At 44.2% G+C, this 27,477-nt stretch overlaps 1 protein-coding gene across 1 annotated transcript in view; it reads left to right on the top strand.

The window, feature by feature from the left end:
* The window catches only part of LOC126173337 (mitochondrial carrier homolog 2-like), a 64,331-nt gene extending 41,131 nt beyond the window's left edge, over positions 1-23,200 (top strand). Inside the window, exons 6-7 of the mRNA XM_049920948.1 lie at positions 6,096-6,163; positions 22,365-23,200. Coding sequence (XP_049776905.1) covers positions 6,096-6,163; positions 22,365-22,539 — 243 coding nt within the window. The 3' untranslated portion in view covers positions 22,540-23,200. The remainder of the gene's footprint in view (positions 1-6,095; positions 6,164-22,364) is intronic.
* Positions 23,201-27,477: the final 4,277 nt, after the last annotated feature.

Below are 27,477 nucleotides of genomic sequence, written 5' to 3'. Positions count from 1 at the left end.
CTCCAGTCACAAAAATTGCTGCGTACTTCTCTGCTCCACACCTTCCCTGTCCGGGTGGAACCGCACCGTACCTTGAATTCCTCGCGTGGAGTCGTTTATACACGCTCCCTCGATGGATTGTCTGACGAAGAAATTCAGCACTATCTGTCTGACCAGGGCGTAACGGCAGTTCATAGAGTAATGAAACGGGTTGACACGAACATCATTCCAACCCGCACTGTCTTCTTGACATTTGACACAGTTCAACTCCCATCGAAAATCAAAGCAGGCTATGAGATAATTTCCGTTCGCCCTTACGTCCCAAACCCTACGCGTTGCTATCGATGTCAGCGGTTCAATCACACCAGCCAGTCCTGTTCCAATCCAGCCAAATGTGTTACGTGTGGCACGGATGCCCATGAGGGTGCTTGTCCACCTCCATCCCCTCGCTGCATCAACTGTATGGGTGACCACGCTGCTTCCTCTCGAGATTGCCCCGTTTTTAAGGATGAGAAGCTCATCCAGGAAATAAGGGTGAAGGAAAAGGTGTCGACCTTTGCTGCTCGAAAATTATTCGCCAGTCGCAAGCCCACCGTGCCTCAGACAGGAAAATACAGCACTGTCCTTGCTTCTCCTCGGCCAACAAAGGAGGCGGCCACGCAGACTTGCGACCTCACCTTTAGTACCACGGTCGTCAGATCGGCCAGCGCAAAGATCGCTCGTTCAACCTCACCACTTTCGCCTGCCCACTCTATGGCTCACCCTTCGTCGGGTTCTGCTACATCTCGAGCCCAAAAGTCGGACGCCAAGTCTTCGAAAAAAGAGCATACTCGTGAAGAGTTTTTACGGACCGCAGCTTCACAACCATCAGTTCCTCCTTCCTCTAAACAACATTCTTCCAAGAAGGCTACAAAGAAACCCAGTTCCTCTCCTTCTCCGCCAAGGCGTGCCCCCTCTACAGCACCACCTGGCGGAAATCGCCCTCGGCCATCTTCTGTGTCGCCGAGGCGCACTGCTGGTGGCCGGTCAACCGGCCGATCGCTGGTGGCAGGGACTGCTCCTGACCAACTTATGGATCAGGATCTTCTGCCTTCGGCTGAATGCCATTCCATGCTGTCGGTTGCTAGCTCCGAGCAGTCTTTGAGTTGACAGCAACTTTGGTCCCATTCCTCCATTCTCTTTTCACCCCATGTCCATTATCCACTGGAATATCCGCGGCATTCGAGCCAATCGGGATGAATTGTCGGTCCTCTTACGCTCCTACTCGCCGGTCATCTTCTGTCTTCAGGAAACAAAGCTGCGTCCCCATGACCGCTTTGTTCTCCCTCATTTTCAGTCTGTCCGATATGATCTCCCCTCTGTTGAAGGCTCTCCAGCCCATGGAGGACTCATGATTCTTCTCCGTGATACTCTCCATTATCACCCAATCCCCTTAAACACTTCCTTCCAAGCTGTCGCCGTCCGTCTTTCACTTTCCGGATACACGTTCTCTCTTTGTACTGTATACATTCCATCGTCCACACCAATGGCACGAGCTGATCTCCTTCATCTTCTTGGTCAGCTTCCACCCCCCTATTTGCTGGTTGGGGACTTCAATGCCCACCACCCGCTTTGGGGATCTCCACACCCTTGTCCACGTGGCTCCGTATTGCTAGACGTCTTCCACCAAGCGGATCTAGTTTGCCTCAACACTGGGGTCCCCACATTTTTGTCTGCCTCCACGACAACCTTATCTCATTTGGACCTTGCGGTCGGTACTGTTCCGCTAGCTCGGCGCTTCGAATGGGTCGCCCTTGATGATACACACTCGAGTGACCACTTTCCATGTGTCCTCAGACTGCAGCCTCAACTGCCATATATGCGCCCGCGACGCTGGAAGTTTGCCCAAGCCGATTGGACACTTTTTTCGTCTCTCGCGACATTCGATGACCGTCGCTTTCCCAGCGTCGACGATGAGGTCACACACATTACCGACGTTATCCTTACAGCTGCGGAACGTTCAATACCACGCACCTCCGAATTGCCCCGGCGCCCCCCAGTTCCTTGGTGGAACGAGGCATGCCGTGACGCAATACGTGAGCGGCGACGTGCTCTTCGCATTTTCCGTCACCATCCTACTTTGGCCAACTGTATCCGCTATAAGCAGCTCCGTGCGCGATGCCGTCGCGTCATCCGCGATAGCAAGAAGGCAAGCTGGAAATTCTTTATTAGCTCATTTAACACCTTCACTCCCTCCTCGGAAGTTTGGAGTCGGCTTCGACGGTTCTCAGGCGCGCCTAGTTTCTCCCCGGTTTCTGGGCTCACTGTCGCGCATGATACCTTAGTGGACCCCGTCGCAATTTCTAACTCGTTGGGTCAGCACTTTGCTGCGATTTCGAGCTCTTCAAATTACCCGCCAGCGTTTCTCCCGAAGAAACGTGCAGCGGAAGTGCGACCTCTTGCTTTCTCCTCCCAAAATCACGAAAGCTACAATACTGTTTTCTCCATGCGGGAACTCCAACATGCCCTCTCATCTTCTCGCTCCTCCGCCCCAGGACCGGATGGTATCCATGTCCAAATGTTGCTGCATTTATCCACCCATAGTCTGCGTTACCTCCTTCGCCTTTATAATCGAATTTGGACCGGCAGCACCTTTCCCAGACGGTGGCGGGAAGCTATTGTCGTTCCCGTTCCGAAACCTGGAAAGGACAAACATCTCCCCTCTAGCTATCGCCCCATTTCTCTCACGAGTAGTGTCTGTAAGGTTTTGGAGCGTATGGTGAATTACCGTTTAGCTTGGTGGCTGGAATCCCGCAGCCTTTTAACACCAGCCCAATGCGGATTTCGGAAGCATCGTTCTGCAGTTGACCATCTTGTCGCTCTCTCCACTTATATCATGAACAATTTTCTCCGGCAACGCCAAACGGTAGCAATATTTTTTGATCTGGAGAGAGCATACGATACCTGTTGGAGGACAGGCATCCTCCGCACACTGTTCTCTTGGGGCTTTCGAGGCCGGCTGCCCCTTTTTCTTCGCGAATTTATGGCAGAGCGCACTTTTCGGGTGCGGGTGAACACTACTCTCTCCCGTCCTTTCTCCCAAGAAAACGGGGTACCCCAGGGATCCGTGCTGAGTGTTGTACTGTTTGCCATCGCCATAAATCCAATTATGGATTGTCTCCCTCCTGATGTCTCGGGCTCCCTCTTTGTGGACGATTTTGCGATCTACTACAGCTCTCAACGGACCAGCCTTCTTGAACGACGTCTTCAAGGATGTCTCGATCGCCTCCACTCGTGGAGCATCGAAACTGGCTTCCGTTTTTCACCCAGTAAGACCGTTTGTGTCAATTTTTGGCGACGTACGGAGTTTCTTCCGCCCTCCTTACATCTAGGTCCTGTCAACCTTCCGTTTTCAGACGTCGCTAAATTCTTGGGTCTTATGTTTGACAGAAAACTATGCTGGTCCTCCCACGTTTCCTATCTTTCGGCTCGCTGTCTGCGATCACTTAACACCCTCCGTGTCCTCAATGGTACCTCCTGGGGAGCGGACCGAGTGGTCCTTCTCCGCCTCTATCGCGCCTTAGTGCGCTCGAAATTGGATTATGGAAGCATAGTTTACTCCTCTGCTCGGCCGTCTATTCTTCGGCGTCTCGACTCTATCCACCACCGTGGATTACGTTTAGTGTCTGGAGCTTTTTACACTAGCCCTGTGGAAAGCCTTTATGCTGAGACTGCTGAACCTCCGCTGTCCAATCGGCGAGCAGTCCTCCTGAGTCGTTATGCTAGCCGTCTGTCTTCCATGCCTGCTAATCCAGCCCACGACCTTTTTTTCGACGCCTCCTTTGATGTAGGGTATGCAGGCCGCCCCTCCTCCCTACTACCCCCGGGAGTCCGCTTCCGTCAACTGCTCCATTCTCTTTCCTTCTGCTTTCCTAAAACCTTCCTGACAACTTGGGGTACAGCACCGCCTTGGCTCCGTCCCCGGATCTGCCTGCTCCGTGACCTTTGTCAATTTCCCAAAGATGGTACCCCTACACTTGTTTATCGTCGGGTATTTGCTGCTCTATGTGCAGAAATGACGGACGCCACATTTATTTACACCGACGGCTCGAAAACATCGTTAGGTGTAGGGAGTGCCTATATTGTTGGCGACACCCCAAATCGCTTTCGGCTTCCCGACCAGTGTTCGGTTTATACTGCGGAGCTTTACGCTGTTCTCCAGGCTGTCCACTACATCCGCCGCCATCAGCGGATACAGTACGTTATCTGCTCAGATTCTCTCAGCTCTCTCCTCAGTCTCCAAGCTCTTTACCCTGTGCACCCTCTGGTCCACCGGATTCAGGACTGTCTGCGCTTGCTTCACCTGAGGGGCGTCTCGGTGGCGTTCCTCTGGCTCCCGGGACACGCTGGTATCTGTGGGAATGAGGCGGCCGATATAGCGGCCAAGGCCGCAGTCTCTCTTCCTCGGCCAGCTATTCAGTCGCTTCCCTTCACCGATCTTCGGAACGATTTATGTCGCCATGTTGCTCAATTATGGCATGCCCATTGGTCGGCACTTCCCTGTAATAAATTGCGGGAAGTGAAAGCCCTTCCTTGCGCTTGGACCTCTTCCTCCCGAACGCGTCGTCGGGAGGAGGTAATTTTAGCTAGACTCCGGATAGGGCATTGTCGTTTTAGCCATCGACATCTTTTAAGCGGCGATCCTCCCCCACTCTGTCCCCACTGCTCTCAGCTGTGGACGGTAAGACACCTTTTAATTGAATGCCCCTATTTTAATCCGTTACGCTCCCGTCTACAGCTATCGCCTGATCTATCGTCGATTTTAGCAGATGACACGCGCTCCGCCGACCGCGTTCTCCAGTTTATTAGTGACAGTGAAATGACGTCAGTCATTTGAAGCCTTTTTTGGGGACAATCACCCCCTTTCTGTAGTGGATTTTTAAGCAGTCTTCTATTTTTAGTTTCTCCAATTTTCTGACTTTGTTCCCATTGCTGCTGGTTTTAAATTTCGGTTTTTTACTGTCTTAAGTCACGGGCTGGGCGCTAATGACCATAGAAGTTTTGCGCCCTAAAACCACAAAAAAAAAAAAAAAAAACAAAAAAAAAAACTCCACAGAGTGTGTTAGGTTATAAGGGCAGCATGTGGCCGAGGGTTATCCTATTGGAAACCCCCAGAGATGCTGTTCATGAATGGAAGTACAAAGGTCAAACCACCAGACTGACGCACGGAGCTGCAGTTAAGGTGCTTGGGATAACAACGAAAGTGCTCCTGCTGTCATATGAGTTCACACCCTGGACCATAGCTGGAGGTGTAGGCCCAGTGTGTCTAGCTACAATGCAGATAGATTGGTTGTAGGTTCTCAACTGGCCACCTGCTAACCAACACATGGCCATCACTGGTACCAAAGTGGAACCAGTTTTCATCAGAAAACAAAAAAGACCACCATCTTTCCATCTAATGAGATATCGCTTGACACCACTGATGTTGCAAATGGCAGTGATGTGGGGCCAGTGGAATGCTCACATTACAGGGCTTTTACGTCAGAGCTCCTTGAAGAAAATGATTAGTAACAGTTCATTGTGTCACTGTGGTGCCAACTGCTCTCAAATTGGTACTGGAGAGAGCAGCGCAAATGCGCTAGAGCCATACATTGAACACTATAGTCTTACCTCTCCGTAGTGCCACATGGACATAGAACAATTATTCCACAGTATTCAAAAGGCAGATTAAAAAGTACCGTAAACAATAAGAATTAGCATAAGCTACAATTACACAACATACCCATATTGGTTAAAATCAAAGCATATCTTGTTAATTAATATATTTATAGAACTTTTATTCAAAATATACTTTTCCTGTGATTTTCCGACTTAATACTCTGTTGAAAAAGTTCAACACGTTCTTTTAAATAGGTCCAGGCATTATTCTTGTCAAGAGTATTCAAATTAGGAGGCAGTTTTAAAGGGTTATACGTAAGCCCTGAAATAGGTTGTTAGCAGCTGCTGTTAGTGAAAGCAATAAAGCTAACAAGAATGGTGATCAAATAAGAAAGCGGACAGTGAAGTGATAGGCAGTGTGTTGTGTGTGCCTGTGAATGTTTCACTGAAGACTACAGTTTTACATTTTTTGTTTCCAGTTCTTTGCCTCTTCGCTGACTCATCCTTTCGTCGTAGTGAGCACATGTATGGCTGTTGTGGACTCTGGGTAAGTAAGAACTATGAGGGATATAATTAAATTTACGGCTTTGGATGATGCACTCCATATTGCAGGAATTCATATGATGGAGCTTAACATTAGCAGGTGTAAAACCACTTGTCTTTCAAGAAAGTAAGCTGTTTCATAGTTAGGAATACATAGCAGCACACTTCCTTTAAAAATAAATGGTGGTCCAGAATTGTTTCGTTAGAGAACTGGAGTTCAGTGATCAGTGTGTGTGTGTGTGTGTGTGTGTGTGTGTGTGTGTGTGTGTGTGTGTGTGTGTGTGGGGGGGGGGGGGGGGGGGGGGGGAGGGAGAGCGAGAGAGAGAGAGAGAGAGAGAGAGAGAGAGAGAGAGCAGGGGAGGAGGGGCACTAGTTTGGTTTGTTGAAGAATGTTGTCCTAAAGCTCAGCAATGTTTCTAGTGTTGTTTATGTACCTATTGATCTTTCAGTGCTCAGCTATAGAACGAGTCCTTACCTTAACTCCTTCTGTTACTTGTATTCCTTCCTAGACGTTCATCTCTCAAGTTAGCATTAAAGTTGGAGATTAGAAGACTGTAACTCAAAATACTCTGTTCGCATTCCAACAGTGGCGAAGAAGAAATGGACTTAACACATCCACAGTAAAATCACACGCGGTATTGTTTTTGAGGTACAGAGTGAATCTGCAAGTGAAAATAGCACTAAGCCCATATTACTTCATTTTTAAGATAGTAGTAAAGTACTTGGGACTCACCAATCATAAGCCAACCTGGAAGGTGCCATGGCTACGAATTGAGAGATGGCTGTCAACATAATCAGAGCTGTGACAGGACTTCAGTGAGGATTAAACATCAGCACAACACTAGCACTATACCATATGTAGGTACATCCAGTTATTGATCTGGGAATGCTTGTTACAGTTGTGCAACTGACACTTAACAGAATTAAAAAATGTCAGTATTAATAGCTGAGAATTTGTTTGGTAGCAGTGCACACCACTCCTGCCAACACATTCATGATTGAAGCATATGAACCTCCATTACATCTACACCAGCAGTATGTCTGTTCGAAATTTCTTCTCAAAATGAAACAATATGAATCCAACATTCCAGAATCCAATCACTTCAAAGTTTACCACACAGACTGGACGCTTCTGGATCACCAAAACTCTTCCTCCCCTGATCCAAGCATATGTATATACTCAGGAGATATCGTGGACTACCATTAGAGGCTCTAGGCCAAATAGTTTGTGTTGCATTCTCTTTGAAACTGTCTAACATGAAATAATAACTGGTGTTACATTTCGCCATGAGACATACATTAACAATAAAACTTTGACACAGGTTTTAAGACAGTATTCAGAGGCAATATATGTTTACACTGAGGGCTCCAAAACAAGTAAACCTGTCGAGCACGTACACATGCACATGCACACGCACACGTGCACACAGATATTCTAACACTGATATTCTATAAATAGCTGTATATTTTATGTAAGTATAAGCTACTTATATGGCATTCAGCTTACTTTAAATGCTTAGAAATGTAAAATTTTGCACTTCACAAAATGAAAACAGCGTTGGCACTGTATGACTACAGTATCACCCAGTCACAGTTGGAATCAGTCAACTCATATAAATACGTGGGTGTAACAGTTTGTGGCAGTGTGAAGTAAAATGATCAAATAGGTCCAGTGCTAGGTTAAGTAAGTAGCGGACTTTACTTTTTTGGTAGAATAGTGGGAAAATGCAGTCAATGTACAAAGAAGATTACTTGTAAGACACCTTGTGTGGCCCATCGTAGAATATTGCTTAAGTGTTGGGCTTCATATCGTATAGGACTAACAAAGAATGAGCATGTACAAAGAAGGGCAGCACAAGTGGTCACAGTTTTGATTGACCCATGGGAGAGTTTAAAAAATATTGAAAAAGCTGACCTGGCAGACACTTGAAGAAAGATGTCAACTATCCCACAAAAATCTACTTAAAAAGTTTCAGGAGGCCAGTTCGAGTGAGGAATGTGGAGAATATACTGTAGCCCTTTAGATATCATTTTCAAAGGTACCTCAAAGACAAGATAATGCTAATAACAGCGTGACAGAGGCACTTAAAGTATTTTTCTCGCACACCATTAGCAAGCTGAATAGAGAGAAAACCATATTTGGTACAAGACAAAGTAAGTCTTGGGTGTGTGTGAAACAATATGGTCAAATACTAACAAAGAGATAGAGGGGCTGGCCAGTACTTACCTCAGCTCAGTACAGCCGATAGATACACACAAAACAAAACCGAAAATTTATGTTCCTAGCTTTCGGAACAAATGTTCCTTCATCAGGGAGGAGAGAGGGGAAAGAAAGGGAAGAAGGGAAAGGAGATTCAGTTACTCACAACCCAGGTTATGAAGCAACAGGGAAAGGAAAATAGGGAGGGTAGCAAGGATGGAGGCATGGTTGTCAGAGGGAAGCCAAAGATATTCTACTGTAAGTACTGTGCCAGCTTCAAGCCAAAGAGGATACATACAGAAGTAAAGAGGTATATAGTATAAAGATAAACACAACTATGCAGGATGAAAAGATGCGTGAATGGCTAAGAGGAAAGGGAAAGAGGAGAAGACTGAAGAGTAAATGGGAGTGAGGTTGTTTAACGTAGGTTCAGTCCAGGGGGATGGCGGGATGAAAGGATGTGTTGGAGTGCAAGTTCCCATCTCCGCAGTTCAGAGGGACTGGTGTTGGGTGGGAGAAGCCAAATGGCACATACGGTGTAGCAGGTTCCTAGGTCCCTAGAATTATGCTGCAGGGCATGCTCCGCTACTGGGTATTGGGCATCTCCTAGGCGGACAGTTCGTCTGTGTCCGTTCATGCGCTCAGCCAGTTTAGTTGTTGTCATACCGATGTAAAAGGCTGTGCAGTGCAGGCATGTCAGTTGGTAAATGACATGTGTAGTTTCACATGTGGCCCTGCCTTGAATTGTGTACGTTTTACCAGTAGCGGGGCTGGAGTAAGTGGTTGTGGGGGGATGCATGGGGCAGGTTTTGCAGCGGGGTCGGTTACAGGGGTAGGAACCGCTGGGTAGAGAAGGTAGTCTGGGAATATTGTAGGGTTTAACAAGGATGTTACGGAGGTTAGGGGGCCGACGAAAGGAAACTCTGGGTGGTGTGGGGAGAATTTTGTCAAGGGATGATCTCATTTCAGGGGTTGACTTGAGAAAATCATATCCCTGGCGGAGTAATTTGTTGATGTTTTCGAGGCCAGGATAATATTGGGTGACAAGGGGGATGCTTCTGTGTGGTCTGGGGGTAGGAACATTGTTGTTGGACGGGGAGGAATGTATTGCTCGAGAGATCTGTTTGTGGACAAGGTCTGCAGGATAGTTGCGGGAGAGGAAAGCACTGGTCAGGTTATTGGTGTAATTGTTGAGGGATTCGTCACTGGAGCAGATACGTTTGCCACGAATACCTAGGCTGTAGGGAAGGGAGCGTTTGATGTGGAATGGATGGCAGCTATCAAAGTGAAGATACTGTTGTTTGTTTGTGGGTTTGATATGGACAGAGGTGTGGATGTGAGCTTCAACAAGATGAAGGTCAACATCCAGGAAGGTGGCTTGGGTTTTGGAGAAGGACCAGGTGAAATTCAGATTCGAAAAGGAGTTGAGGTTATGGAGGAAATTAAGGAGTGTTTCTTCACCATGAGTCCAAACCACAAAGATGTCATCTATAAACCTATACCAGGCCAGGGGAAGCAGCTGTTGGGTCTTCAGGAAAGCCTCCTCCATGCGGCCCATGAAGAGGTTGGCATAGGACGGAGCCATCCTGGTTCCCATGGCCGTTCCCCTGATTTGTTTGTAGGTCTGGCCTTCAAAAGTGAAGTAATTATGGGTGAGGATGAAGTTGGTAAGTGTGATGAGGAACGAGGTTTTTGGAAGATCTTCGGGTGGGCGTTGGGAGAGGTAGTGCTCAAGGGCAGAGAGACCATGGGTATGTGGGATGTTTGTGTAAAGGGATGTAGCATCTATGGTGACAAGAAAGGTTTCAGGTGGGAGAGGAGTGGGAATGGATTTGAGGCGTTCTAGGAAATGGTTTGTGTCTTTGATGTAGGATGGGAGTCTGCGGGTGATAGGTTGGAGGTGCTGGTCTACCAGAGCTGAGATACGTTCGGTTGGGGCTTTGAAGCCTGCTACAATGGGACGGCCAGGATGGTTCTCTTTGTGGATTTTGGGTAATAGGTAGAAGGTAGGGGTACGTGGCTCAGGTGGAGTGAGTAATTCTATGGAAGCCGTTGTGAGGCCTTGTGAGGGACCTTGGATTCTTAGGATTTTTTGCAGCTCAGTCTGGATGGAGGGAATGGGATCCTGGGTAACAGCTTTGTAGGTTGAGGTGTCGGAGAGTTGACGCAGTCCTTCTGCCACATACTCCACACGGTCAAGTACGACAGTTGTGGAGCCTTTATCCGCCGGGAGGATGACAATAGAGCGGTCTATTTTCAGCTCCTTAATGGCACGGGATTCAGCTGGGGTGATGTTGGGGGTGGTTGGGATGTTCTTCAAGGAGGACTGGGAGGCAACACTGGATGTGAGGAATTCCTGAAATGTCTGCAAGGGATGGTTTTGGGGGAGGGGAGGAGGATCCCTTTGAGAAGGCAGTCGGAACTGTTCTAGACAGGGTTCAACACTGGGTCTAGTATTTGGGGGCTGTGTTTGGGTAGTGAAGTGGTATTTCCAGTTGAGGTTCCGGGTGAATGAGAGGAGATCTTTAACCAGGGCAGTGTGGTTGAATTTAGGCGTGGGGCTAAAGGTTAAGCCTTTTGACAGAACAGATGTCTCTGGAGGAGAGAGGGATCTGGATGAGAGGTTTAGGACTGAATTGGGACTGGCGATATGTGGCATTTGACTGTGGTTATAGTTGAGATTTGGTCTGTGTGGGGTATGTGCTGGGATGGGGAGATTGAGTAGGGTGGCTAGGCTAGGTTTGTTGAAGGTTCTGTTGTGGTTGGTGTTTGTGAGGGATAGGGAGAGGGACCCCACTTCTTAGGTGTTGCACTAGCACTGTGGATAGTTTTTTCAGGTGCTTTGTGGCATGGAACTCAAGTTTGCAGCTGGCCTCTAGGATGATGTTCTTGAGTGTGTTCTCCAAGCAAGGGTTTGAGAGGTGGAGGACTTTGAAGAGAGATAGGAGCTGTTGGGAGTGGTGGTTACATGAAGTAGTGTAGAGATTCAGGACAAGTTGGGTAAGGGCTAAGGATTGAAGGTTCTGGAAGTCCAGGAGAGACTGGTGGAAGGAGGAATTGCACCCGGAGATGGGAACTTTTAAGGTAAGCCCTTTAGGGGTAATTCCAAAGGTTAAGCAGGACCGGAGGAAAAGTATGTGGGATTGCAATTTGGCTACGGTGAATGCATGTTTCCGGAATGAATGTAAATAATGTGGTATAGGATTAGGGTACATAGTGGGTAACTGGTGGGTAGGGAAATTAAATAACTAAAATTGAAATAGTAATCATAAGAAGGAATAAAATGCGGAGGGAAGGACGAGAAAGAAAGAAATTGTGTTGGTAATGTTCACTAAATAAGAAAAATACGGAAAAAGTTGACCAGACCAAGCAAGTATGTCCAAATCAGGGGAAAAGAACACACGTTGCTAAAAAACAGGTATTCGTGGCAAACGTATCTGCTCCAGTGACGAATCCCTCAACAATTACACCAATAAATAACCTGACCAGTGCTTTCCTCTCCCGCAACTATCCTGCAGACCTTGTCCACAAACAGATCTCTCGAGCAATACATTCCTCCCCGTCCAACAACAATGTTCCTACCCCCAGACCACACAGAAGCATCCCCCTTGTCACCCAATATTATCCTGGCCTCGAAAACATCAACAAATTACTCCGCCAGGGATATGATTTTCTCAAGTCAACCCCTGAAATGAGATCATCCCTTGACAAAATTCTCCCCACACCACCCAGAGTTTCCTTTCGTCGGCCCCCTAACCTCCGTAACATCCTTGTTAAACCCTACAATATTCCCAGACTACCTTCTCTACCCAGCGGTTCCTACCCCTGTAACCGACCCCGCTGCAAAACCTGCCCCATGCATCCCCCCACAACCACTTACTCCAGCCCCGCTACTGGTAAAACGTACACAATTCAAGGCAGGGCCACATGTGAAACTACACATGTCATTTACCAACTGACATGCCTGCACTGCACAGCCTTTTACATCGGTATGACAACAACTAAACTGGCTGAGCGCATGAACGGACACAGACGAACTGTCCGCCTAGGAGATGCCCAATACCCAGTAGCGGAGCATGCCCTGCAGCATAATTCTAGGGTCCTAGGAACCTGCTACACCGTATGTGCCATTTGGCTTCTCCCACCCAACACCAGTCCCTCTGAACTGCGGAGATGGGAACTTGCACTCCAACACATCCTTTCATCCCGCCATCCCCCTGGACTGAACCTACGTTAAACAACCTCACTCCCATTTACTCTTCAGTCTTCTCCTCTTTCCCTTTCCTCTTAGCCATTCACGCATCTTTTCATCCTGCATAGTTGTGTTTATCTTTATACTATATACCTCTTTACTTCTGTATGCATCCTCTTTGGCTTGAAGCTGGCACAGTACTTACAGTAGAATATCTTTGGCTTCCCTCTGACAACCATGCCTCCATCCTTGCTACCCTCCCTATTTTCCTTTCCCTGTTGCTTCATAACCTGGGTTGTGAGTAACTGAATCTCCTTTCCCTTCTTCCCTTTCTTTCCCCTCTCTCCTCCCTGATGAAGGAACATTTGTTCCGAAAGCTAGGAACATAAATTTTCGGTTTTGTTTTGTGTGTATCTATCGGCTGTACTGAGCTGAGGTAAGTACTGGCCAGCCCCTCTATCTCTTTGTTAGTATTTGTTTCACATATCTATATGAGATTTTCCATTAATCATTTAGATCACCTATATGGTCCACATCCTTCATTGTTTTGTCCCTTTTGTTAGCTATCACTTACGTCTGTCATCTTAACATTTTCTCTTCTTCAGTGTTTTATATATCCATAAACAAATATTTTCGTCACCAACTGTGCTAGTTTCATCTTTCTCCTATTATCTTGTTCCGTTTATAGTCCTCTTCTCTTTTTTATTTATTGATTTATTTATTCAACACTCCATAGTTTTAACGTTCGTTATTCACTGTTTTCCAGCCAACAATCACTGCCAACAATCTCTTCCACACCTACCAATATCATCCATTTCTGTCGATTTCTTGTTGATGGCTATATTTTTGTGCCATTGGCTATCTTTCTCTGCCACAAGAAAATTTTTTTGGGACATTTTTGCGGCACGCGCGATCTTTTTTGCGGTACGCGCGATATCTTTTGCAGCACGCGCGATCCTTCTTTCGCCACTCGCTATCTCTGTTTTTTAGCAACGTGTGTTCTTTTCCCCTGATTTGGACATACTTGCTTGGTCTGGTCAACTTTTTCCGTATTTTTCTTATTTAGTGAACATTACCAACACAATTTCTTTCTTTCTCGTCCTTCCCTCCGCATTTTATTCCTTCTTATGATTACTATTTCAATTTTAGTTATTTAATTTCCCTACCCACCAGTTACCCACTATGTACCCTAATCCTATACCACATTATTTACATTCATTCCGGAAACATGCATTCACCGTAGCCAAATTGCAATCCCACATACTTTTCCTCCGGTCCTGCTTAACCTTTGGAATTACCCCTAAAGGGCTTACCTTAAAAGTTCCCATCTCCGGGTGCAATTCCTCCTTCCACCAGTCTCTCCTGGACTTCCAGAACCTTCAATCCTTAGCCCTTACCCAACTTGTCCTGAATCTCTACACTACTTCATGTAACCACCACTCCCAACAGCTCCTATCTCTCTTCAAAGTCCTCCACCTCTCAAACCCTTGCTTGGAGAACACACTCAAGAACATCATCCTAGAAGCCAGCTGCAAACTTGAGTTCCATGCCACACAACACCTGAAAAAACTATCCACAGTGCTAGTGCAACACCTAAGAAGTGGGGTCCCTCTCCCTATCCCTCACAAACACCAACCACAACAGAACCTTCAACAAACCTAGCCTAGCCACCCTACTCAATCTCCCCATCCCAGCACATACCCCACACAGACCAAATCTCAACTATAACCACAGTCAAATGCCACATCGCCAGTCCCAATTCAGTCCTAAACCTCTCATCCAGATCCCTCTCTCCTCCAGAGACATCTGTTCTGTCAAAAGGCTTAACCTTTAGCCCCACGCCTAAATTCAACCACACTGCCCTGGTTAAAGATCTCCTCTCATTCACCCGGAACCTCAACTGGAAATACCACTTCACTACCCAAACACAGCCCCCAAATACTAGACCCAGTGTTGAACCCTGTCTAGAACAGTTCCGACTGCCTTCTCAAAGGGATCCTCCTCCCCTCCCCCAAAACCATCCCTTGCAGACATTTCAGGAATTCCTCACATCCAGTGTTGCCTCCCAGTCCTTCTTGAAGAACATCCCAACCACCCCCAACATCACCCCAGCTGAATCCCGTGCCATTAAGGAGCTGAAAATAGACCGCTCTATTGTCATCCTCCCGGCGGATAAAGGCTCCACAACTGTCGTACTTGACCGTGTGGAGTATGTGGCAGAAGGACTGCGTCAACTCTCCGACACCTCAACCTACAAAGCTGTTACCCAGGATCCCATTCCCTCCATCCAGACTGAGCTGCAAAAAATCCTAAGAATCCAAGGTCCCTCACAAGGCCTCACAACGGCTTCCATAGAATTACTCACTCCACCTGAGCCACGTACCCCTACCTTCTACCTATTACCCAAAATCCACAAAGAGAACCATCCTGGCCGTCCCATTGTAGCAGGCTTCAAAGCCCCAACCGAACGTATCTCAGCTCTGGTAGACCAGCACCTCCAACCTATCACCCGCAGACTCCCATCCTACATCAAAGACACAAACCATTTCCTAGAACGCCTCAAATCCATTCCCACTCCTCTCCCACCTGAAACCTTTCTTGTCACCATAGATGCTACATCCCTTTACACAAACATCCCACATACCCATGGTCTCTCTGCCCTTGAGCACTACCTCTCCCAACGCCCACCCGAAGATCTTCCAAAAACCTCGTTCCTCATCACACTTACCAACTTCATCCTCACCCATAATTACTTCACTTTTGAAGGCCAGACCTACAAACAAATCAGGGGAACGGCCATGGGAACCAGGATGGCTCCGTCCTATGCCAACCTCTTCATGGGCCGCATGGAGGAGGCTTTCCTGAAGACCCAACAGCTGCTTCCCCTGGCCTGGTATAGGTTTATAGATGACATCTTTGTGGTTTGGACTCATGGTGAAGAAACACTCCTTAATTTCCTCCATAACCTCAACTCCTTTTCGAATCTGAATTTCACCTGGTCCTTCTCCAAAACCCAAGCCACCTTCCTGGATGTTGACCTTCATCTTGTTGAAGCTCACATCCACACCTCTGTCCATATCAAACCCACAAACAAACAACAGTATCTTCACTTTGATAGCTGCCATCCATTCCACATCAAACGCTCCCTTCCCTACAGCCTAGGTATTCGTGGCAAACGTATCTGCTCCAGTGACGAATCCCTCAACAATTACACCAATAACCTGACCAGTGCTTTCCTCTCCCGCAACTATCCTGCAGACCTTGTCCACAAACAGATCTCTCGAGCAATACATTCCTCCCCGTCCAACAACAATGTTCCTACCCCCAGACCACACAGAAGCATCCCCCTTGTCACCCAATATTATCCTGGCCTCGAAAACATCAACAAATTACTCCGCCAGGGATATGATTTTCTCAAGTCAACCCCTGAAATGAGATCATCCCTTGACAAAATTCTCCCCACACCACCCAGAGTTTCCTTTCGTCGGCCCCCTAACCTCCGTAACATCCTTGTTAAACCCTACAATATTCCCAGACTACCTTCTCTACCCAGCGGTTCCTACCCCTGTAACCGACCCCGCTGCAAAACCTGCCCCATGCATCCCCCCACAACCACTTACTCCAGCCCCGCTACTGGTAAAACGTACACAATTCAAGGCAGGGCCACATGTGAAACTACACATGTCATTTACCAACTGACATGCCTGCACTGCACAGCCTTTTACATCGGTATGACAACAACTAAACTGGCTGAGCGCATGAACGGACACAGACGAACTGTCCGCCTAGGAGATGCCCAATACCCAGTAGCGGAGCATGCCCTGCAGCATAATTCTAGGGACCTAGGAACCTGCTACACCGTATGTGCCATTTGGCTTCTCCCACCCAACACCAGTCCCTCTGAACTGCGGAGATGGGAACTTGCACTCCAACACATCCTTTCATCCCGCCATCCCCCTGGACTGAACCTACGTTAAACAACCTCACTCCCATTTACTCTTCAGTCTTCTCCTCTTTCCCTTTCCTCTTAGCCATTCACGCATCTTTTCATCCTGCATAGTTGTGTTTATCTTTATACTATATACCTCTTTACTTCTGTATGCATCCTCTTTGGCTTGAAGCTGGCACAGTACTTACAGTAGAATATCTTTGGCTTCCCTCTGACAACCATGCCTCCATCCTTGCTACCCTCCCTATTTTCCTTTCCCTGTTGCTTCATAACCTGGGTTGTGAGTAACTGAATCTCCTTTCCCTTCTTCCCTTTCTTTCCCCTCTCTCCTCCCTGATGAAGGAACATTTGTTCCGAAAGCTAGGAACATAAATTTTCGGTTTTGTTTTGTGTGTATCTATCGGCTGTACTGAGCTGAGGTAAGTACTGGCCAGCCCCTCTATCTCTTTGTTAGTATTTGTTTCACATATCTATATGAGATTTTCCATTAATCATTTAAACAATATGGTCAGAAACATACAGGTCAGTAGACTTTTCTAAACATTTAATAGTCATCAAGAAAGTTCTAAGCAGTCTTCATATTGAGTGAAGCAGATATAGAAACATGCTCACAAGCAACATTCACGAAGTGTCCCAAGATTCTTTGCATCTGGAGCCATTTGTGAATGACTTAGTCTGTCAATTTTGACCTGCATTCTACACACTAGTAGTAAAATATAAATTTTTGTAGATTTTTTTTGCAATCAGAGCTGCATTGGCAGAAACTTTGAGATTTCTGTGAAAGTAATAAGGATATGTAATTTTCTGGAAATTTAACTCTAAATGCTCAGAATGTCTGCAACACAAACACACACACACACACACACACACACACACACACACACACACACACACACACACACACACACACACTCTTTTAAACATTTGTGTGGCTCTTACATTACTAGAACTGAGATTTGAATGAAGATTTACAGAAAATGAGACATCTCTGCAAGCAATTTTCATTCATCCCACAGCTACAAAAACATAAATATCTGCGTCAAAGCTATGAAGAGAGGCTTTGAATTTCATGGTGTTGAAAGTCTTGAAGTAGTAGCTAGTATGCTTTAGGAAGAAAATGGATTGTGACAGAAAAGTGATTTTCATTTGAAAACTGAAGAGTGTACTGCTGAATCATACCACATTTCACCACTCACCTATTAGTCAGCGTGTCTCAAGTTTGTGTTTATTAACACCCACAGTACCAGCGTGATAAGTGCCCATGTCTGCATAATTCAGGCAATTTTAGGTATGTCCAAAAATTAATGTCTCAGAAAATATTGAACATATAAATACAAAATTAACAGTGTTTTATGCCCATTTCATCGTCTTTAATATGCAACTATGAACAAAACCAAGTTTGGTATTATGTAGACAAATTAATTTATTACATGTGACACTGTTTTCATAAAATTGACATACATTCATATAAGTAGAGTGAATGAGTTCATATATACGTAATGACCAGGGCTAAATGTTGTAGCTGCACAGTCAAGGGCACCTTGCCATGGTCCGCGCGTTTTGCATCACCCCAGTTCCCAGAACTCGTGAAGATATACGTTGAACGTGGATATTGTATCACAGACACAGTCCCTTCGACTGTTCAGAGATGTCACTAAACCCACCCAAAGATGTAAAGAACTCTGTATGAGTTGCGCCTATTATACAGAGGGGGTCCGACAGCTGATCAGTTCGCCGTTCCACCAGGAAGGAGGCACACAACTCGTGTTGTCTGTAGTTCAGAAATGCCCAGACAGTCAATACCGCAGTCCAATCATGTCCACATTGTTACTTTGTGCCAGGAAAGGCTGTCAACAAGGGAAGTGTCCACACGTCCCGGAGTGAACGAAAGTGGTGATGTTCGGACATGGAGGAGATACAGAGACAGGAACTGTCAATGACATGCCTCGCTCAGGCAGCCCAAAGGCTACTACTGCAGTGGATGACGGCTACGTATGGATTATGGCTCAGAGGAACCCTGACAGCAATGCCACCATGTTGAATAATTCTTTTGTGCAGCCACAGGATGTCATGTCATGTCGTGTTATGACTCACTGTGCACAATAGGTTGCGTGATGCGTAATTGCACTCCCGACGTCCATGGCGAGGTTCATCTTTGCAACCAAGACACCATGCAGCATGGTACAGATGGACCCAACAACATGCCGAACAGACTGCTCAGGATTGGCATCACGTTCTCCTCACCAATTAGTGTTGCATATGCCTTCAACCCGACAATTGTCAGAGACGTGTTTGGAAGCAATCCGGTCAGGCTGAACTCCTTAGACACACTGTAAAGTGAGAGCAGCAAGGTGGAGGTTCCCTGCTGTTTTGGGATGGCATTATGTATGACGTACGTTGCTGGTGGTCATGGAAGAGGCCATAACGGCTGTACGATACGTGAATGCCCTCCTCCGACAGATAGTGCAACCACATTGGAAGCATATTGGCGAGGCATTCGTCTTCATGTTAGACAATTTGCGCCCCCATCGTGCACATCTTGTGAATGACTTCCTTCAGGATAACGACATTGCTTGACTAGAGTGGTCAGCATGTTCTTCAGACATGAACCCTATCGAACATGCCTGGGATGGATGGAAAATGGCTGTTTATAGATGATGTGACCCACCAACCACTCTGAGGGATCTACGCCAAATCACTGTTGAGGAGTGGGACAATTTGGACCAACAGTGCCTTGATGAACTTGCGGGTAGTATGCCACGACAAATACAGGCATCCATCAATGCAAGAGGACGTGATTCTGGGTATTAGAGGTACTGGTGTGTACAGGAATCTGGACCACCGCCTCTGAAGGTCTCACTGTATGGTGGCAAAACATGCAAAGTGTGGTTTTCATTAGCATTAAAAAGGGCAGAAATTATGTTTATTTTGATCTCTACTCCAATTTTCTGTACAGGTTCCGGAACTCTCGGATTCAAGATAATGCAAAACTGTTTTTGATGTGTGTAGTAAGTTTGTGCTTCTTAGGTATTTCAGCCTCTTCCATTACATTCCACAATGCCACTCATGAAATGCTATCACAGGCTTGTTTAAAATCAATATAAAGCTGGTGTATATTTATTTGATCTTCGTGGCATTTTTCAAGTATTATGTGCAGTGTGAATATCTGGTCAGTTGTTGACTTACTTCTTCTAAAGATACTCTGATAGCTTTCAACCTCTCTTCCACATAGGGAGTAAGCCTCCTAATTAGGATCTTGGAGAACACTTTATACGTGCTATGTAGCAGGGAGATTCCTTGATAGTTACGGCAGTTTAATGAATCTCCTTTTTTTTGTGTTTGGGGCACATTATAGCCATGTTACATGCCATTGGCATGTTCTCCTCCTGCCAGATGCTCAGTATTCGTTTGTGTATTGCTTTCCACAGTGTTCCCCCCACCATATTTGAGAAGTTTAGCCTGTATCTGATCTTCTCCCAGTGCCGTGTTTTTTAAGGTCTGAAGAGCTTGTTTCCATTCTTTTAGTGTGGGGTCTGGTTTTAAGACCTCTGGACCATAAAAGTTATATCCACCAGTTCCTCTTGTTCTAATTCTTCTACTTCTGGGTTCAGTGACTCATCGAAGTATTCTGCCCTTTGTTACTCTCCCCTATCAAATCATCTTCATTACTCATAAATACATTTATCCTGGCTTGAAACCCAGCCTTTCCTCCTTTGATCTTTTGGTATGTTTCACAAATTTGCTTCTCTTCTTCTAGCTGTTCAATTTCTAACTTTCTAGTGTTCATTTCTTCTGTCTGCAAATCCTCTTAGCAACACAGCGCTTCCCATTATATTCATTCAGATTGACTCTAGTTCTTCTCTGAAATAATTTCATTCGTGCTGTCTTATGCTCCTCAATTCTTCTCTTACATTCATCATCAAACCAATGTGTCTTCCTTTGAGCCTGTATGTGTCCCGAAACCTCGACAGTTGCCTTGAGGATTGCAGTCTTACATTGTTTCCACATTTTTTCTTTGTGTTCATTTGACATATCGGTATCATTTTTAATCATCTCTTTTGTTTGTGGTCTTTTTGTTTACTCAGTAGTGAGATCCTTTATCTGTATTTGTCACTAGATGATGATCTGGATTGCAATCAGCTCCATGTTGGCTCCTGACATCTATTATGTTTTAATCTCAACACGGACATCCATCCATTGCTTGGTTCGAAGTGCATCACCGCTTGTTCCAGTCATTTAGTGACCACAGAACCTGTTCCAAAGGTATTCATTGTCCTGCCACTACAAAAGCTAGTGAAATTTCCGGAGTTCATTGTGTCATTTTCCTTTCACCTAATTTCCTGGCGAGCCAATATTTTTGTACCATAGTTGCTTACTTGTGTTATCAGCTGACGCAGTGCTCCAGCTTGGTATAGGCTCCGCACATTCCTTGTTCGTATTTACGTATATCTTATCCTTTGTTTTCTGGGGTTGTCATCAAACTAACTGTCCAACTTATTCCTTTGTTAGGAACTGAGTACACTGACTGAGGTTCAGTTTATTTTTGCTATGCTTTCTTTGAATTGTTTGTGATGTATACAGATTTGTTTGCGAATTATGTCATTGTCAGTTATGAATGTACTAACACAATCAAGCGCTAAACTCGAGCGAACAGTGTCCACATGAATTAGTCTCTTGGGTTGTGTTCACATTTATAACTGGAGCAGTGTCACATTCACTCCATTCACCAATTTCTGTTGTGGAAGGAACAGTGGTACTTGACATAATATCATTATAACTACTGTAGCCTTCTGATGAACTGCTTTCAACTGAAGCTTCAGCTAAAAAAGGGAGAAGACATAAAAACTACAAGTTTTGTAAAGTTATACACGCTATTTTTCTGATTTTGCTAAGCACTGTTAATATATGTTTTTGTAGAATTTTACCAAAAAATGTACCTTTAAAGACACCCATATCAACCAAATCATAACCTTCACCATCTAGGACATCGACAGTGTTTCCATAATTCAGCAGATCAGCAGTTTCATCATCAGATAAATCACAGCATGCCATTTCTCTTACACACAGAATACCAGTGATGTACTCAGTCTACAGGTGAAGATGGTAACTCATAATGAACAAAATACTATGAAGACAAGGTGCTTGTTCATGCAATCTATCCATGCAACTGATAACTAACTATGTAAACAATGTATATCAGTAATCAGAGGTGCAAAAACGATGCACAGTGCTCTTTAATCAACAGAATATACTGGCCGTGAAACCTGTAGGCTTGGCACTAATGGAAGGGCACGCGGCCTGTGCAAATGTACAGGCTTGGCACTGAGAGTGTTAAGTACCTACAGAGAGAGATTAAGAGAGATAAATTTCAAAGTACCTGATGTATATGACTTTCCTTAAAATAGATGAAACTTCTGTTGGTTTTTTGTGAAAAATAGTAGATTTCCAAGTGTAATTATCATTTCCCATTATAATTTTCCCAAAACTTTATTATACAATACAATTCCATATTTCAGTTGTAGGTTTACAGCACTAAAGAAAAGAGGGAAAACATTCAGTTAATTCCAAATGTAGTCTTTATGTACCATCTATTCTTCAATAGTAAATTTTAATACCAGTATTTATCACGCACAGAAGTTGTTCCTTTTTGTATTTTATCAGAATAGATGTGTCAAATAGAACAGTATTTTGAGTTTTTTATGTAACTTGCATGCAATTACCAGTTCTCAACAAGTATCTGCTGTGTTTTGTAACTTGTACCTGTTGTGCATTATTGCCAAAAAATAAAGGTGTGTGTGTGTGTGTGTGTGTGTGTGTGTGTGTGTTAATTTTTTGCAGTTAAAGACAACCTTTTTCAATTTTAGGTTAGCAGCTGGGAGGCCACCACACATGCCATTGTACACATCATGGATTTGTTGCTGGTCTCATCTGAGTAGAGCTAAACAGCTTAAACGTGGATCCAGCCTGGTGTTCAGATATTATACAGGACCCTACTCTGTTCCCACAAATGATTCCCAGAATATTGAGAAAACTATGTGATGAAATAGTTGAATGTCTGTCCTGGAGCAGATCTCCTCATTTATTTTATTTTTTTTACTCTCTAAGCAAGTACAAAGAGCACATTAGTAGTTTTGAGCAAAGGTATTTACATGATGTTACTCGGAGGTTGGGGAATCATGACAGTTATTTATCATGTACCTTTGTCGTATACAGACATTAGTTCAGGATAATGCATCTTTCAAAGACTCAGATGGTGATTGTATTATATTCTGGAAGTGGTTATGGATCAGTACCTATTAGTAACAGTGAAATATTCATGTACTAACAGGTCTGTCTTTCTGGACCAGAAACAGGTTTATAAAGCCCTCTTTTTCAACTTCATAGTGTGCCAGAGTGTATTACACACGGATTTGCCTCTGAAATGCACTGTTAAAGGTATGTGCATTTTGTCGTTGCAGATACCCCGACTTCTGTATAGTGTTGTTTTTAAGTAAAAAGTACGTAATGGGAGGACAGTTTTGTGATCAAAGCTGTTTAATTGGTTTATACTTTGTAATTTGTTGGCTTTTGTGCAGGAGACTTGAAACACATTTTATATAATGAAATACTTCTTTGTACAGTAGTTGTAATGTTAATGCTGTAGTACTTTTTTTACAAATCTGTAACATACTATTATACAGAATAAATACATAGTACCACAAAGAGATTTGTCGTTGATTTCATTAATTGGCCAAAATCTACATTTCTTTCTTTGGTGTTTCAGTTTAGATTATTATTAAGTGCAAGATTTAGCAAACTAGAAAAGTAGTATTTCTCAAATTTAAAACTGTCTGTTGTTGTGTGAAAACCTTGTAGTTTCTGGAGATGACATGAATGACTACACTTGAGCAATAGATGTACTCTGTGAAAGAATCGAGAATTGGGTCCTGTCACCATGGTAAATTGAATAACTCAGTATGAGTGGGATTATGTTGGATCTTTTAATGGCTGCTAGCAGCAGAATGAAATGCAGTATGGATGAAAGGTGTGATGTTAGTGAATTTGGTTGTTGCCAGCTCATGCAGCTGCTGGGCCCATCACATTACAGTGTCAAGGGTTTACTAGGAGTACCTCAATTTGAGGAAAATCTCTGTATCCAGAGTCAACTGTCTTGCAAGAAATTATGTGGATAGTGGGTTGTCATTCATCATCACAGATAGTAAGAGTGGGTAGATTGGAGACAGTGTATTACATTACTAAGATTCAGTGCTTTACGACAGATGTTCAGAAGCTGTAACACCCAGGAAGCCTTTGAGCTACATGTGTGTCTCAGATCCAGCTGCAAGAGATCTCCATGACATGAGCAGCAGTTGTGGATTATAATAGTTCTCTAATGGTTTTAGAATCTCACAGTCTACCCCAAATTCCAGTAAAATACAATCTTTGATAACAGTTACAATATTGGAAAGAAGCCTATTTAAGATCTTGAATTAAAATTATTATAGTGCTTCTGTCAAATGAAGAAAATTTGTCCCCATAGGACATTATGATTTTATTGCAATCAAAAGATTCCTCCTTGGAAAAAGGACACAGAGTATTCTTCACTAAACAGTTTATGCACTATCTCTAATAACCTCATGTTCAATCCACTGCTGAAACATAATCTTCCTTCCTTGCAAACTGGCACCAAATTGTGAACGTGAACTGTTGATGGAAAAAGCATTGTGGAAGAGGCTTTTACAGAAGCACACCCAAAGTGCTTTAGTGAAGAAAGACACACACAAATTATTTTTTGTTAGTTAAGGTATCCCCCCCCCCATTAACCATGGACCTTGCCGTTGGTGAGGAGGCTTGCATGCCTCAGCGATACAGATAACCATACCGTAGGTGCAACCACAATGGAGGGGTATCTGTTGAGAGGCCAGACAAATGTGTGGTTTCTGAAGAGGGGCAGCAGCCTTTTCAGTAGTTGCAGGGACAACAGTCTGGATGATTGACTGATCTGGCCTTGTAACACTAACCAAAATGGCCTTGCTGTGCTGGTACTGCAAACGGCTGAAAGCAAGGGGAAACTACAGCTGTAATTTTTCCCGAGGTCATGCAGCATGGAGAGCTGCACCAAACCAGTCTTTGGACTGAAGACCACAACAACAACACTTAGCGTATTTCACCCCTGTAGTAAGAAGCATTTTCAATTTGTTAATAAAAAAGGTTATTTTCATACAGAATAAATGTAACAATAACTATTACACAATGTAAAAGTACAGAAGTCCTATCAAGTGTACATAACAACACCAATTCTTGTAACCCAAATTATTGGGCAAGTTGATGACCAGTTCTTGGCAGGGGCTTTGTCTTCTTATCTTGGTGCGTAATGTTCGTTGAAATTTGCGTCACTTTTATTTCAGTGTAATAAATTTTTCCTGAGACAATGATGTCTAGTATCATTGTGTTCAGTGTGGTCTTTCTATTTAGTTGGCTTTGATAGGTCAATTGCACATTCAGTGTCTGGCAATTTAATTAAGCCTTCTTTCTGGTTGTTGGAGCAAGGGTGCTTCAGCCAGAAGTAAATAAATGCCAAGTGTTCTTCTTGTGTCTCCAAAGCAAGTGTCGTGTGTACTTTCTTCCATGAAATTGCTGCAACTTGAGACTTGCACAAGATATCAGTCTTCAGTCTCCCCAACCCAGTCAGTAGATGACATGGTTCTCATCTTTCATGCAGCCACTGGGCTCATCATAGTCCAGTGTCAAGGGTTTACTATGAGTACCTCAATTTGAGGAAAATCTCTGTAGCTTTTTATTGCCTGTCAGTGGTATATTCTGGGTTGTAATTAAACCAATTCACCATCCCAATTGCATATTAGCCCAATCAAATGGTAGTTTTCTGTACCAAAATGGCAGAAGTTTTTTTTCTCTAAAGTTCTGTGCATTTTTCTGGGTGCTGAATCCAAATTTCATGTTCTCTGCCTCATAGGAGATTGGCTTCATAAAGAAAAATGCAAATACAATGTCAGTTTTCTGTATTTATCAGTTTTTTGCATGTATCTTGAATACTTTGTGTTTTTGGAAGATGATCACTCTATACAAATTTAAACAAAATTTCCCACAAAATGCACTGGTCAGGTTTGATTTTTGTGGTATCAGTGCTAGGCCACACTGAAGATGCAGCGAGTTTTTAGCTCTTCTGCGAAAATGTCAGAAATGCCCACTTGCAGTCTCAACTCGTAAAATATGTATATAAAATCTGTGTGTTATGCTTAGGAGATTGTTTTGAATGAATTTATGGCAAAGTTTGTTTCATGGAAACATTAACATTTATGTAGAACATATTAGGTACATGACACTGAATAGAAAGATGAATATGAAATTTGTATGTAGTAATGTACATGCAGGGGCGAGTCTAGAAGTTGGTGTAATGGAATATGGCTTAACAAAAGGAAAGTTGGGGTCCTCTACTGACAAATCGGTAAAATTTGGTGTTGGTTAAAGTAGTTTTTGGTAACCATTGTGGAGTTCAGGGTAAAAAATTTGTGTTAATAAATAGACACCTATTTTAAGTTGAATGATATTTATTGGTTCGGGTAGTAAGCTATTTGCCACTCTCATTCTTTTGTTAAAATGTGTTTGGAATACATTGCTACATAATTATAAAAAAAATGATTGAATCTGTTGGAGTAATATATTGGCTGATTTCTGAAGTCATTTCATCCAGTGTAATATGATACTACATGAGGGGGCTATAGCCCCCCATAAGCGCCTCCCCCCTTGCCCCAGCCCCTGTGTACCTGTCGTGAAATGAGTGAATGTTGAGCCCAGGATAGGTCATCACTTCAAGTTGGTTCTCCATCTAGAAAAGAAAGGTGGCATTTAGCAGTAGAATATGGATACACAAGACGATAAGTTGTGCAGTGAACTGCCAATGTATGAAGAAATAAGGTGTATCTGTAAGTGTGCAGTTTCTTTCCTCACCTCCCATTGCCTGGCAGTGTTTCTTGGGCACTAGAAGGTCCAGGTGAAGGACCTTGGGCAATGGAAGTTCCAGGCAAAGTGTCAGCAACTGTGGAACATCCACAATGAATGTTCAACTGAAAAAACTGTAATTGAATTACCAATAATATGATAGAGAGATTCATTAGTAAAGGTGCATAATGGTGCAAAATAATACACAAACTAATTCCTCCAGTTACCTCAGCAGTGGTACTGTGAAGTGCTCATCCAGTTTGTCTTTTGTTGTTGGTGCTCAAGAAGACTATTCACATTGCTGGCATAGTTTCGTGCAGAACAGCTTTGCTCACTTACACCCACACCAGCCTTGGCTGTCTGTCTGGCACTTGCGAGATATAAGCTGAACAGGCCTTTCAGGAGCAGGGGCTTTCAGTGTGTTAATGGGAGCAGAGTCATTTTTTATCAACTTCACCTGCAATTAGTGCAGTATGTGCGATTGATGGATGCTTTTTGTTGTGTACAACAATATGGTCGAGTTGGCATACCTCTAACAAATTTGTAACTCAAATATACGTTATGTATGAAGTAAGTACAATCAAAATGCAACAGTTGTTTGATGGGCACTCTACGGGACAGAAGACTAGAAAGTCCATGGAGCATTTGAAGAGGTCGACCAAAAAGCAGTATATGGAGATGAAATTTAGCAACAGTTTCACAAAGAAATTTTCTACCTACAAAAAACAAAGTTAGAGTACTCATCTTGCTAATTACAAAATCCAGTGAAGGTTAATCACCTCCAAGCAAGCAGCTGATGGTGGAGACACACTGATAGTGCAGATGGTAGAATACTTGGATAGGGCACAGAAGAGTGTGACAATTGTTGGGGAAGATGTTGATCTTCTGCCCATAATGATGGATCTCCAAAATCAGTGTGTCCGCCCTCCGCCCCCTCTGCCCTCTCTCTCCCCTCACTTTTGAACTCTTCCTCGCTACCTCCAGAGACCATCAAGTGGTTAGGACCACAGGGCAGCGTACCACTGAGACGATATGGTC

This window comes from Schistocerca cancellata, chromosome 1, assembly GCF_023864275.1.
Source record: "Schistocerca cancellata isolate TAMUIC-IGC-003103 chromosome 1, iqSchCanc2.1, whole genome shotgun sequence".
Classification (NCBI taxonomy): domain Eukaryota; kingdom Metazoa; phylum Arthropoda; class Insecta; order Orthoptera; family Acrididae; genus Schistocerca; species Schistocerca cancellata.
Note: the sequence above shows the minus strand (reverse complement) of the source record. Positions and strands in the feature narration are given on the sequence as shown.